Here is a 13,377-nt window from a genome sequence, read left to right on the forward strand (position 1 = left end):
TTCCATTCCCCTTGAAATTTTTGACCATTAGTGCTAATATGTTTTTTTTAATTGTGGTAAAATACATGTAAGGAAATTTACCATCTTAACCATTTTTAAGTGTACAATTTTATGATATTAAGTATTTTTACATTGTTGTGTCACCAATGTTCAACACTCTTAATCTTGCGAAACTGAAACTCTGTACCCATTAAACAACAGCTCTCCATTCACCTTACCAATTCCTGGTAACCACTATCTTACTCTGTTTCTATGAGTTTGACTATTTAACCTCATAAAAGTAGAATCGGACAGTATTTGTCCTTTTGTAACTGACTTATTTTTCTTAGCATAGCATCCTCAAGGCTCCTCTGTGTTGTACCATGCCAGAATCTCCTTCCTTTTAATGCTGGCTCATATCCTGTTGTATGTATACGCTGCATTTTGCTTATCCATTCATTTAATGGGCACTCAGGTTGCTTCTGGCTTTTGGCTATTGTGAATAATGCTGCTATGAACATGGGTATACAAACATGTCTTTGAATCCTTGCTTTCAATTCTTTTGTATATGTAGCCAGAAGTGGAATTGTTGGATCATATGGAAATTCTATTTCTAATTTTTTGAGAATTCATCATACCGTTTTTATAGCAGCTGCATCATTTTAGATTTTTCTTTATTTTTGAGATGAAATGTCACTCGGTCACCCAGGCTGGAGTGCAGTGGCACAATCTCAGCTCACTGCAACCTCTGCCACCCTGATTGAAGTGATTCTCCTGCCTCAACCCCCACCCCCACCCCAATGTAGCTGGGATTATAGGTGTGTGCCATCACATCCGGATAGGTTATGTTTCACTATGTTGGCCAGGCTGGTCTTGAACTTCTGACCTCAGTTGATTCCTTTATGAGGCTACAGGAAACAACAATTTGCCTAAGTAAAAATAGGTACAGTACTAACCTATAGTACTGAAAATACTGTGGGGTTTCACTATGTTGGTCAGTCTTAAACTCCTTACCTCAGGTCATCCGTCCACCTTGGCCTCCCAAAATACTGGGATAACAGGCGTGAGTCACTGTACCCAGCCATCATTTTAGGTTTTAACTAACAGTAGTACCAATGAGTCTGTATCTAATCCTTTGTATTAGTTTCAACCAAAAGTATGTTCTTTCAAAACAAAAGGCCAGTAAGATTTGGTTTATATCTATAAATACCTGAGTAGATATAAGTTAAGTTTCACCTTGTTAGTACAAAGTTGTAATTTGGTTGCAGTCACTGAAGATAATGTTTTAAATGTTTCTAAAATGAATGTCTGTCTTCAAATATTGGAATGATCTGAGGAATTACCTGTAAATATCCATTCCTTGTATTGTGTATTTTCACTTCATAATCAAAGCAATGGCTTGGAAAGGCAGACACTGGTTTCTCCCATTGGATAGAGAGACGAGTTCCTTCAATCTCTGCTGTGACATTCAGTGGAGGATTTATTTGATCTACATTAGGGAATGAAAGATCAGTGATATTTCCTTAGAATCTGTGATCAGAGCTGATAACTCCAACCCACTGACACTTCTCAAGGCATTTCTGAGATAGGCTTTTTTCAAAAAGGTCTTACCATCAGGTCTTAATCAACTGATCTCCAAGCCACAGGAAGCTGGTGGCCTCCCATAATACACTTGTCTTACAGTGCTGAAGAAGAAGAGACCCTTTCTGGAAACTACAAGGATTACTACTCCAAATGGAATTGAATGCTTGAACCTCTTCCCCACTTAGCTCATTGCAAGACTCACCCACCATCCCTTTTTACTACTCAGGTTGTACCAAGCCCAGAATAAACCTGACCACTAAGAGAACATTTCCCCGGACCTCCCACCAAGCCCTGCCTCTTGCCAGTAGCTATACGGCCCTGAGCAAATCACTTCCCCTTTCTGAGATTCAGTTTTTAATCTCATTTTGTTTACTGTGTCTTTGTTTGTTTGTTTGTTTGGGAGACAGAGGAGCAGGAAGCTTCAGTTTTATTTTGCATTAAAAAGAATGGATTGGGCTAAATTTGTCTTCACTTAGGACTCTAATGTCTTTTCCCTTGAGATCTCACTTGATTGTCTTATGGTCCCTTGAGATGAGTAGAAATTAATTCTTAGCGAGTGTCCTTGTCTTAGGTAATGTGGCTTAGATTTCACAATTAATAGGGCAAAGAGTGGGATCCACTGGCTTCAGAGCCTCCTATTCCCTAAGAAGAAAATTATTAACCAAGAAAGTACTTATTTCTTTTAGGAATTAGCCCCAATAAAATGAAAATCATAAAAGAAAGTGAATTCCTGTGGTCTGTACTAGATCATATCCATTTTCATATTAATATTATTTTTTCCTGGGCCTTCCTTAGCATCTTTTATTGCCAATTTTCATGAAAGTGACATTTTTAGTTTACCTTAGAAATATACTACTGGAGAGAATTGCATGACCTCTTTAATAAGGGCTATGATTCTTTACACAAAGTTATATCCATTGGATATAGATATGTCACAGCCAAATCATATCCTCTAAATAATATTTTAGTATATTTATTAAAACTTTATGCCAGGCACTGTTCTAAGCACTTTATCATTAGCAACACAATTCTCATGAAAACACAATGGAAGTATTGATTCCTCTCCATTGTTTCAGATAAGATTAGATACAGTGGAATGGTCAGCTCATCCAAGGTCACTCAGTCAGTGGTAGAACCAGGATCCAAGTCCAGGCAGTCTGCCCCCACCCCCAGCAGCCCATAATAACCAGCCCACCATTGAAATCTGGAATCTCCATAACCAAGAATGTCATGTGAGAGCACCTGATGAGTTTCATAAACAGAACTATCTGAGATGAGGGAGAGTGTCTTGTGTATTGAGAACTGAGGAGACAAAAACATGAATAGAATTTTTAGAGCTGAGAATTGCACACTGAGAGATATCCAAGCTGGAGAACATCCAGGAGATGGGCCAGAACAGTGGGAAATGGAGGGAGACAGATGTTAGCCTGGAGAAGAAGGGCTTCTGAATGGGAAATCTACTGGAACAGCTAAGACAGGCCATTCTGTAGGGAAAGGACTCAAACCATCTGGATTGGCACTAGTCCATAACGGCACCCAGGGGCAGAAATTTCACAAAACCTGTCAGAAGTGATGAAAAATTAAATGGTCTCTTTGAAACAGCTAGTTCACTTTTCCTAGTGCAGTGATTCTCAACTGGGAGAAATTTTACCCCCGAGGGGCATTTGGCAAAGTCTGAAACTTTTTTAAAAATCATATCTCAGGGGCAGAGGGGCATACTAATGGCATCTAGTGTGAGAAGCCAGAGATGATGCTAAATATCCTACCATGCCCAAGACAACCCTCCATAACAGAGTTATCCTGTCAAAATCATTGGTGGTGTTGGGATGGAGAACCCTGCCCCAGTGGTTTTCGAATATGGGCCCCATGCTTACCTAGCATCAGAAAAGTAGTAAAACTAGGTGATCTTTATAACCCTTCCCTCCAGTGCTCAGATTCTGAGGTTATTTCAGATTTGGATTAAGTCAGTCTTACCAATGGTGTGAAGGGCAAACAGCTGATCAAAGGGCTTGATGGCAGTGTGCTTGCTGGAGCCATTAACAAGAACCACAAGCCAGTCACGCCCTCTGCTGTGGATGAAAGTCCTGGGAAACCAGCATGCGATATTTCTCTCCAATATGTCTTTGCTGTATTCTTTGCATTCTTCAGTCCAAGAGCCATACCTAAATTGGAACACTCATGAGTTTTATAGCACTGCAGGAAACAACCATTTGCCTAAGTAAAAATAGGTTCAGTACTAACCTGTAGTAGAGAAAATACTGCGTGTCCTCAGGGGCATCTGTGCCAACAAGCCAGGTGCAGTGAAGGGAAACTTGGTATGGCCTTAAATGTGAATAATTATCTGCTGTAGTGTTTGTGGTGCAGGTTAAATTCACAGCTGAGGTTCCGGGAGACCCTAGGTAGTCAAAAATAAAAAGAACAAAAAATTGCCATGGTAGACTCTGAATTTCATGCTTCTTTTGGAACTGCAGTGATGTGAACGTCTTATTCATCACCAAAAATAATCATCCTCACATTGGTTTTTTTCCCTTGAGAGTCCCGCTCTGTTACCCAGGCTGCAGTACACTGGTGTGATCTCAGCTCACTGCAAACTCTGCCTCTGGGTTGGAGTGATTCTCATGCCTCAGTCTCCTGAGTAGCTAGGATTACAGGTGTACACCACCACACTCACCTAATTTTTGTATTTTCAGTAGAGCTGAGGTTTCAGCATGATGGCCAGGCTGGTCTTGAACTCTTGACCTCAAGTGATCCACTGGCCTTGGCCTCCTAAAGTGCTGGGATTACAAGCATGACCCACCATGCCCAGCCATTATCACATATTTCTAGAAACCTTCTAACCACCAAAGGCCAACTTACAGGACATACGGAATTAGAATTATAAAGCCCCCATTTCTGATATTAAAGGCTTCCCAGCTATTTTGTTTGGGGCTTGGTGGTTGTGTTTTTGCAATGAATGTGTGAAAGTTCAAGAGAAGTACAATATATTATCATTTAGAGGTTGATGTCCAGCAACTTTGGTGCTCTAACGCCGCATTTGTTAATAACTAGCTGTGAGACAGTGCCCCCCACTCTCTGGACTCTATATTTTCAATTGTAAAGAAGAGGGTTGGTACACAAAGGTGTTGAGTGTTTCTTTCCATCCTAGAATTGTATGATTCATTAGGTTGTATCCAAATGTTTCATGAATTACATAGGTTGCTGCTCAGAATAAATGAGTTTTGACAACACTGAAAGATAATACCACTGCTGTGCAGACTTGATGCACATTAGCATGTTAAAGTCCTCTTTAATATACTAGAACTTTAAGAAAATCTTGAATTGGCCAGGCACGGTGCTCATGCCTGTAATTCCAGCACACTGGGAGGCCAAGGCAGATGGATATCTCTTGAGCACAGGAGTACGAGACCAGCCTGGGTAACATGGAAAAACCCCATATCTACAAAAAATAAAACAAAAATTAGCCAGCTGTGGTGTCAGGTGCCTGGAGTTTCAGCTATTGGAGAGGTTGGGATGGAAGGATCACTTGAGCTGGGGAGGTCAAGGCTGCAGTGAGCCAAGATCATGCTACTGCATTCCAGCCTGGGCAACAGAGTGAGACCCTGCCTCAAAAAAAAAAAAAAAAAAAAAAAAGAAAGAAAAAGAAAAGAAAAAACCTTCAAATTTTATTTTACTTATTATTTATTCTTATTATTTGTGACAGAGTCACTCTGTCGCCCAGACTGGAGTGCAGTGATGTGATCGGTTCACTGCAACCTCCACCTCCCAGGTTCCAACAATTATCTTGCCTCAGCTTCCCTAGTAACTGGGATTACAGGCACATGCCACCACATCCAGCTAATTTTTGTATTTTTAGTAGAGATGGGGTTTCACCAAGTTGGCCAGGCTGGTCACGAACTGTTGACCTCAAGTAATCCACCTGCCTCAGCTTCTCAAAGTGCTGGGATTACAGGTGTGAGCCACTGTGCCTGGCCAAGATTTTAAATGCAACCTTTTAATGTTTGCTTCTTTAAGGATTTCTCAAATTATGTGACTAGAAAGGCTTGTTTTCATTACAACCTCTCTTGTTGCTGAATTAACTGTTGGTCTTTAGAATACACTGGGAAACACTGCCTTGTTGGTGGTTGTTCAGAGAAGAAAACAAGCTCTTGCACCCAGGTCAGGAAGGACCGCATCAAAATGAGAGCCTTGAGAGACAGAAGGGGGTCTTTTGATCGTAGCTTAAATCAGCTGTAGATCATTTTTATCTCTGTCAGCCAGTGTCTTTCAAGAAGCAGAGGGAGAAAATGATGAGAGAGAGCCTTTTATTACCTATAGAGAAATTAGAGAAGTTAAAGATAGATTTCTAGAGAAGTTAAAGATGAGGTATTAAAGAAATACCTAAAAGCAGATTGACTTATTAAGTTCATAGTATATATTCATATATTAGGTTGATGCAAAAGTAATTATGATTTTGGTGATTACTTTTGCACCAACCTAATATATATTTGTCCATGTACCAAATGACCAGAAAGTCCATGCTCCAAATACAGTTTACAGATTCTGAAGACTCTTTGTCTTGTAATTCTCATCCAAGGAATCATTTTATGTGGATTCCACTTGGTTCAAAACAGAAATAATTTTTATTAGTGTCATCCTGTATTAGAGTGCTCAGAGGATAATTAGAATTGTAGAAATCTAAATGGCAAAGTGCCTCATAGGTAAAATCCAGTTATTCATTACAGAAAGGAGGAATAGTGGTTTGATGTAAAGCACATAAAATAACCCATCTCTGTGTTCTTGCATCTACCTTGAATTAGTTTCTGTACTTGGAATCAAGCCCATGCAAATTGGCTGGTATGTGGTCTAGACAAGTTATAACAAATAAATTGGGCCAGATACGGTGGCTTACATCTGTAATCCCAGCACTTTGGAAGGCAGAGGCAGGTGGATGGCTTGAGGCCGGGAGTTCGAGACCAGCCTGGCCAACATGGCAAAACCCCATCTCTACAATAATAATAATACAAAAATTAATCTGCCATAGAGGCGCATGTCTCTAATCGCAGCTACTCGGGAGGCTGAGATACGAGAATTGCTTGAACCCAGGAGGCAGAGGTTGCAGTAAGTTGAGAACACACCACTGCACTTCAGCCTGGGTGACAGAGTAAGACTCTCTTTCATAAAAAAAAAAAAAGTAAATGGGAAGATCTTTATGATTCTGTTTTAAGTCACCAACACAATTCAGGAGGCATGGTCTTTTCATCTGGTGATATGAGAAGATAATTGTTTGAAAATTACCTATGAGCTCAACTGACCAGGACAATTGTTATTGGGTGCACCCACATATCCCAGAACTTGGTAGCCTGCTTTTCCTCTTTTCTCTCCCCTATTGTGTGTGCACACTTAAGTGTTTGATCAGAAGTATTACTGATTCTAAGTATCAGAAACACCAGCTTTCCACTGGAGGCCAATGCAGAGACAGTGGATATTTCTGCAAGAATGTTCCAGATGGAATTCAGTTGGTTATAAGAAGTGGCAGCAGCCTTGGTTAGGATGTTGTTGATATGGGAGTACTTGATAAGAACAGGTGACTGACTGAAGAAAAGTGAGTTAGTGTTATTTTTTCTACTTTTCCATAGTTCCAAAGTCCAAAACATAGGCACTGGACTTTTGGAGGTTCGCTTTACCTGGTGGAGCCTGAACTTCAGCAGAAACCCAGCTGCTGGCCAGAAATGAGTGGTCGTTCTGCAGGATGGTCCGCACACTTGCTGAAAAGCCTTGGTGGAGGATGGTTACACAGTTGCTTTCAGTGATTCTGGTTTCATACTAAAAATAAAACCCACAAGTTATGATACATAAAAGAGAACTAGCCTTAAGAGAGCTATTTTAATCAAATCTGCATTTTCTTCCACTTTTTGAATGACTAGGAAAATGCAATGAAACAGTTTTGCTAGAAAAAAGTCAAAATCACTGTAATAACAACACAGTAATTTCTCAACAACACATGAACACATTATTCTTGTAAATACAAATAAAATATTACAGTTAAACTCAAGCTCTCCTTGACCACCAACTCCCCAGAGGTCAATGTTTGACAGAAAATTCTCTAGAATTGTGTATTGACTGAAAAACAGTTAATATGAATCACTTCTCCTTTTGTTTGAATGCACTGCACACCTAATATGCAGCAGGTGCCTGAATGTAGCCCCGAGGTAAAACTGAGGCTCTTAGAAGCTAAGTGACCTGTCCCAGGTTGCAAAGGCAGGAAGTGGAAAAACTAGGATTCGAACTTGGTTTCCCTAACCCTCTACTCTGCCTGCCCGCTTCTTGTTTTACTGGACTACTTTCCCCTGTTCTGTTGTAATTTTAGGGGAAACAGAAAACCAGTTTTCAATCCATTGTGCCTAAGAAGTTACTAAACATTCTTCCTTAAGGGAAAGAATCATCCGAAAGTTAAAATATTCTGCAATGCTGTGTAATGCTGAACAATTTACCCAGCACTAGCTCACAGGCATTCTTGCAGAGACATTATTCTACTGGTAATATAACAAAGAGCCTATCAGTAGTTTTCCTTTTCTTTTCTAAATCTAAAATTTCATTTGATAAAGAAAATGCAGTTAAAAGGCATATTTATTCTCAGTAAGGATATCCGTTAGAATAAACACTTACGTCATCTTCTTTTGGAGCGTTTATTTTCACTTGATATTCTAGATTAACATTCCTTTGCTCTTGATCAGGATTTGGTTCCCAATGTAGAAGAACTTGAGCCAAACCAGTAACTTTAATGGTAAAATTGACAGGTGGGAGAAGTGCAACTGTTGATTCAAAGAAGAAAGAAACAACACAGTGTTCAACTGGACATAGGCAGCACTTTGAAAACTTTTTGAATATTTGTTGCCCTGCAGATGCTGTCCTGGACCTGCCAGCACCACAGACACAGTTGTTCTTCTGTGCCTGAACTCCGGGGCAAAGAGAGAATGGCTATTTTTACCCAAGTAGCTGGGACTACAGGCACATGCCACCACACTGGGCTAATTTTTTTGTTGTTGTTCAAGTAGAGACAGGGTTTCACCATGTTGACCAGGCTGGTCTCAAACTCCTGACCTCAAGTGTTCTACCCACCTCAGCCTCTCAAAGTACTGGAATTACAGGCATGAGACACGACGGCCAGCCTACAAGCAGTTTCTTTAAAACTGTTTTTAACTTATCTTTTTTATGTTGCCCAGGTGTTTACCTATAATATCTATATTTTTATTGAAATATGAACATGTTACTGTGTCACTATTCCCTATAACCATAATTTTCAAACTGAGGGTCATTATCCATTAACAGGCAATGATAACAATGTATTGGTTTGTGATCAGAATTTTTGTTTTAATGATGTGGAAGAAAAATAGAATAGAAAAATATCAGTGTGCATCAAACATAATAAGAGCTGTTTCATGTACCTCTTGTTTCCACTACATAAAGATAGTTATAGATATATATTTGTATGTGTGCTGGTATATAATGTAAAAATGTACTTACCTTTTATTATGAGTCATAGACAAAAATATTTGCAAGCAAACTTACTGAAATAGGCCTCTACACAAAGAAAAGCTTTCTTCCCCCTTCATGAGCCACTTTCTGACTTTGCTTTCAAAATATAAAATTTTGTTTAATTACAAAATTACTGTCTATTCTTTGAAGAAATATTGGAAAGCACAGGTAAGCACAAAGAAGATAATAAAATTTTTAAAATAATCATACCACTAAGAATGGCATTAACGTATGATATATTCACTACGATTTTTCTGGGCATATATTTATTTATTTTTATTTACAATTAGGACAGTATTGTGTACACAATTACCAAAACTTCTTTTATTCATTTACTAAGTAATCAGGTTTTATCCGTTGACCTTAACAACCTTCTATACCTCTATATCCACATTTACCACATGAGAATTTTTAGAGCTCTGTCTGTATTGTACTGTCCCTTATGGTAGCCACTGGCAACTTGTGGCTATTAAAATTTTAATTAGTTAATTAATTAATTTTTGAGACAAAGTCTCACTCTGTCACCCAGGCTGGAGAACAGTGGTGCAATTTCAGTTCACTGCAACCTCTGCCTCTCAGTTCAAGCTATTCTGTTGCCTCAGCTTCCCAAGTAGCTCAGATTACAGGCATGTGCCACCATACCTGGCTATTTTGTATTTTTAGTAGAGATGGGGTTTCCCCATGTTAGCCAGGCTGGTCTCAAATTCCTGACTTCAAGTGATCCACCTGCCTTGGCCTCCTAAAGTGCTCGGATTACAGGTGTGAGCCACTGTGTCCGGCCTAAATTAATTTAAATTAATTACTGTAGTTGCACTATCCATATGTTAAGGGCTCAGTAATCACATATGGCTAGTGGCTACTGCCTTGGACATACAAAGATAGAACATTGTCATTACCATAGATAGCTCTGTTGACGATGCTAGATTTGGATCATGTGATGGTTTTCCTTAAACTCTGTCATCACACCAAATACATACATCAACAAATTTCAGGACAAAATGAAGTGGAGCCTTCTTAATGTTCGGTTATGAAGCCTGCTAACTATTCCCTTGCGTGGGAAGACTTTCCAAATGCGGCCACTGGCACCAACTTTATTCCATGGTCCCCAGCCACCCACACTTGGACTTTGATTTCTCACTGTAGCATAACATTTGCATTTCAACCAACATTAGTTTCTTAAAATACAGCATGTTTAAAGCATCTGTATTCTGATGGGACAAATATTGTCTCTTACAAAAATCCATATATAATGTTCTAATTGACAGTTTAACAGAAAATAATGCTACCTTTTTACTAACATACTTCTAAAAATAAACATTATTGAATTGAATAGAAGATCCTTACTCTTTTCATCAGGAAGTAAGTCAGCTTGTAGTATCTCAGTGGCCCCCAAAAGAATCAGTAATATAGGTGCCATGATGACCGTATCCTACAGAAAACAAGGGAGATATAAAAATCATCTTGTTGCTATTTTTAAGAAAAACTGATAGCTACTTTCTAACATAAAATATAGTCATTTGACCATTCAACAAACATTTATGGCATATTTGTTATGTTCTAGAAATACAAACATGATGAAATCTTGGATTTTGCCCTTCCAATGTAGATTCATAGCTTGAAAGACAGAATGAAACATAAATTGATAATTGTGTACCTGTTAAAAAACTGCCCCAACAAAGGTGTGTATAGGGGTACAATAGGAGCAGAGACTTCTGATTTGCCATCTAAAAACTAGAGTTCTTGATACACACTAAGGGGAAAAGACATTCCTGGTGAAACCCAAGATATGTTTAAAGCTGGAAGAGAAGAAAACAAATAGGAGGGGATTGCTTTTTGACAAGAGACCAGAGCAGATCTCTGAACAGTAGAAGTTCTAGCATAGTCAATAAAAGAAACAAACAACTTTACCATTTTCACTATGAGGATTTAAATATGAGCCAACATGACAGGAAACTTTAATCTAAAATAATTTGTAACCTGAGAAAGAGAAACTTTGTATCATCAATCCAGAAGCAACTTGTGGTACTTTGACTTTGAAGAGGCTTTTTTTTTTTTTTGGTACCCAAATGGGAGCAGGTCACAAAAGAAATGAAAAACATAGTGATGGACCTGGGGAAAATAAAGAGAATATGTCTACCTCCTTGAAACAATTGGGCAATGAGAATAAATCTAGAGCAGCAAATGTGATAAACAGCCCAGTGTGAACACGCACGAAAGTCTCAGCATCCTGTTCTACACATCAAAAAGGAGAGTGGGTGATCTCTTTCTGGGAATTGTAGATGAGAAATCTTGAGTTTTTCTTCTGCACATTTTGAAAGGCATATTTCATAAGAACTTAGCTTTAAAGGACAAACAACACACATGGCTCCCCCTGTGTTGCCCTCACTTTGACACAACGGTTCTTCCTACTCTCTTACCACGTACTCCCCCTAGAGACTGGGTACCAGGCACATGTGGCTGTTATACATGATGGAAATCCCTTCCATGGACATTATTCCTACTCATGAAGGAAAGGAGTCTGAAAGGTGAAATAATTTGCTAAAGATCAAACAGCTATTAAGTAATGGAGCCTAGACCCAATCTCTGATCTTCCAACAGCAAAACCTACGCTCTGTCAATTTTATAGTACTAATTACAATGATTTATAATTTCAGTTAAAAAATTTATTTACATGGCTTGATATTTTCCAAATATAATTCCAGTAGAACCATAGGAGAGACCTGGGCTAAATGAATACCTCCAGGAAATAGCACAGAACACTCTTGACTTCGTTGTTACTTCTTAAATTATTACTTAAGTTGCCACTATTACTGCTGAACTTACTAATGAAATTGGTAAAGCGCTACAATAGCAGGAAAGAATGGGCATATAAATCACTCAATTCCTTTCCAAATAAGCATTGCTAATCAGAACTCTGCCAGTTTTGATTTTAAAATGCTGTTTCTTTTTTCTCCGAGGATTTCACACCATGTAGAAAATTTTTTCAAAAAAATGATGATGATGACAACAATAGCAGGTACTCTATAATTTTTAAAACATTTTCAACAAGTTAGAATTTTAATGAATCAAGGGAAAACACTAGTAATCTACTAAGCCTGAGAAGCAAAGGTAAAAATTCCTTAACAATAGCAATAAAGATAGCTTCCTCTTGAAGTTATGAAGGTGATGTCTTGAAACGTCAGCACTTCCTGAAATACTACATATGATCTCATTTTGCACTAATTTTCAATAATAGGAATTCTAGGTCAGAGAAAACTGCAAAATTAGTACTCCTTTGTGATTTCTACTGATGGGCAAAGTAGAACTATCTTATAAGAGTACTTGTAAAAACAATAAACATCTGTCCTTTGCAATTAAACTGTTGAAGTAAATAATAAAGCTGTTGAATATCTCAGTGAGGGAGATAATTGAATATTTTATATAAGCAAGCACTGTCCCCTAGAATTTGTCATGTATTCTGATTTTATAGCTGCTAAGAATATAATTGTTTTTCAAATTTGATCATTCAAAAATTTTTTTATTATTAATTTTTGGCCATAAATAACTAGGTAACTTTTTCATGTTTCATTGTTATATTTTACATTTTAAAAAAGATGCTTTTGGAAAAAAAAATCAGTTGTCCTATAGACGGTACAAGATACTCAATTAAGAGTCTAAATATTACCAAGAATAACAGTTTTTTTGTGAGCCAGATAAATGTTATATAAGGTTGAGTATTACTAGAACTTCAGGATTTGATACCATGTTTTCTACAATTCTGCTCACTCTCTGTGGACCCTTAATACTTCTGGTCCGTGCAAAAAGCAAACAAACAAACAAAACAACCCAAATCTCTTCAGGCCATTTATTTAATCCAAAGATACACTGTTAAGTAGACATCAACTGGGTCATATTTCACTATACAAGAATAGAGCTACTTCATTAGCTTAAATATATGTATTGACAATATGTTCAACTCATTCTTCTCATGGCTACCAATTAAAATGCAGCAGAAAACCATTAAATTGTTAAAATAAGATTCAAACTAAGCAGAATGAAGCAACTATAGGTTGCTTATTTACAATAATCAGGAATACATGCTTAATCTCTAAGAGAAATCATAATCTACTTGCTCATATAACATTTCATTGAGTCAATCTAAAATTCCTCGAGTGCTCTCTGAGAATCTAGTTTCTGATAGGTGTTACATTTTTTGAAATGTTGGAGAAAAAACAACCACAATCTCCTTTCCTATAGGTGTTTCTAGAAAGTTGGGTAAAATTTTGACAATTAGCGGTGGATTTCCCCAGTGTTCTTGAG

At 38.0% G+C, this 13,377-nt stretch overlaps 1 protein-coding gene across 3 annotated transcripts in view; it reads right to left on the reverse strand.

The window, feature by feature from the left end:
• The window catches only part of IL5RA (interleukin 5 receptor subunit alpha), a 42,893-nt gene that overhangs the window by 26,499 nt on the left and 3,017 nt on the right, over window positions 1-13,377 (reverse strand). For all 3 annotated transcript variants that reach the window (XM_032290512.1, XM_032290513.1, XM_032290510.1), the window contains exons 3-8: window positions 10,423-10,507; window positions 8,209-8,354; window positions 7,227-7,365; window positions 3,805-3,958; window positions 3,538-3,725; window positions 1,323-1,468 (exon numbers count right to left, since the gene is read on the reverse strand). In XM_032290512.1, coding sequence (XP_032146403.1) covers window positions 1,323-1,468; window positions 3,538-3,725; window positions 3,805-3,958; window positions 7,227-7,365; window positions 8,209-8,354; window positions 10,423-10,495 — 846 coding nt within the window. In that variant the 5' untranslated portion in view covers window positions 10,496-10,507. The remainder of the gene's footprint in view (window positions 1-1,322; window positions 1,469-3,537; window positions 3,726-3,804; window positions 3,959-7,226; window positions 7,366-8,208; window positions 8,355-10,422; window positions 10,508-13,377) is intronic.

This window comes from Sapajus apella, unplaced genomic scaffold (assembly GCF_009761245.1).
Source record: "Sapajus apella isolate SASKATOON/1434 unplaced genomic scaffold, GSC_monkey_1.0 scaffold23, whole genome shotgun sequence".
NCBI classification, from domain to species: Eukaryota; Metazoa; Chordata; class Mammalia; order Primates; family Cebidae; genus Sapajus; species Sapajus apella.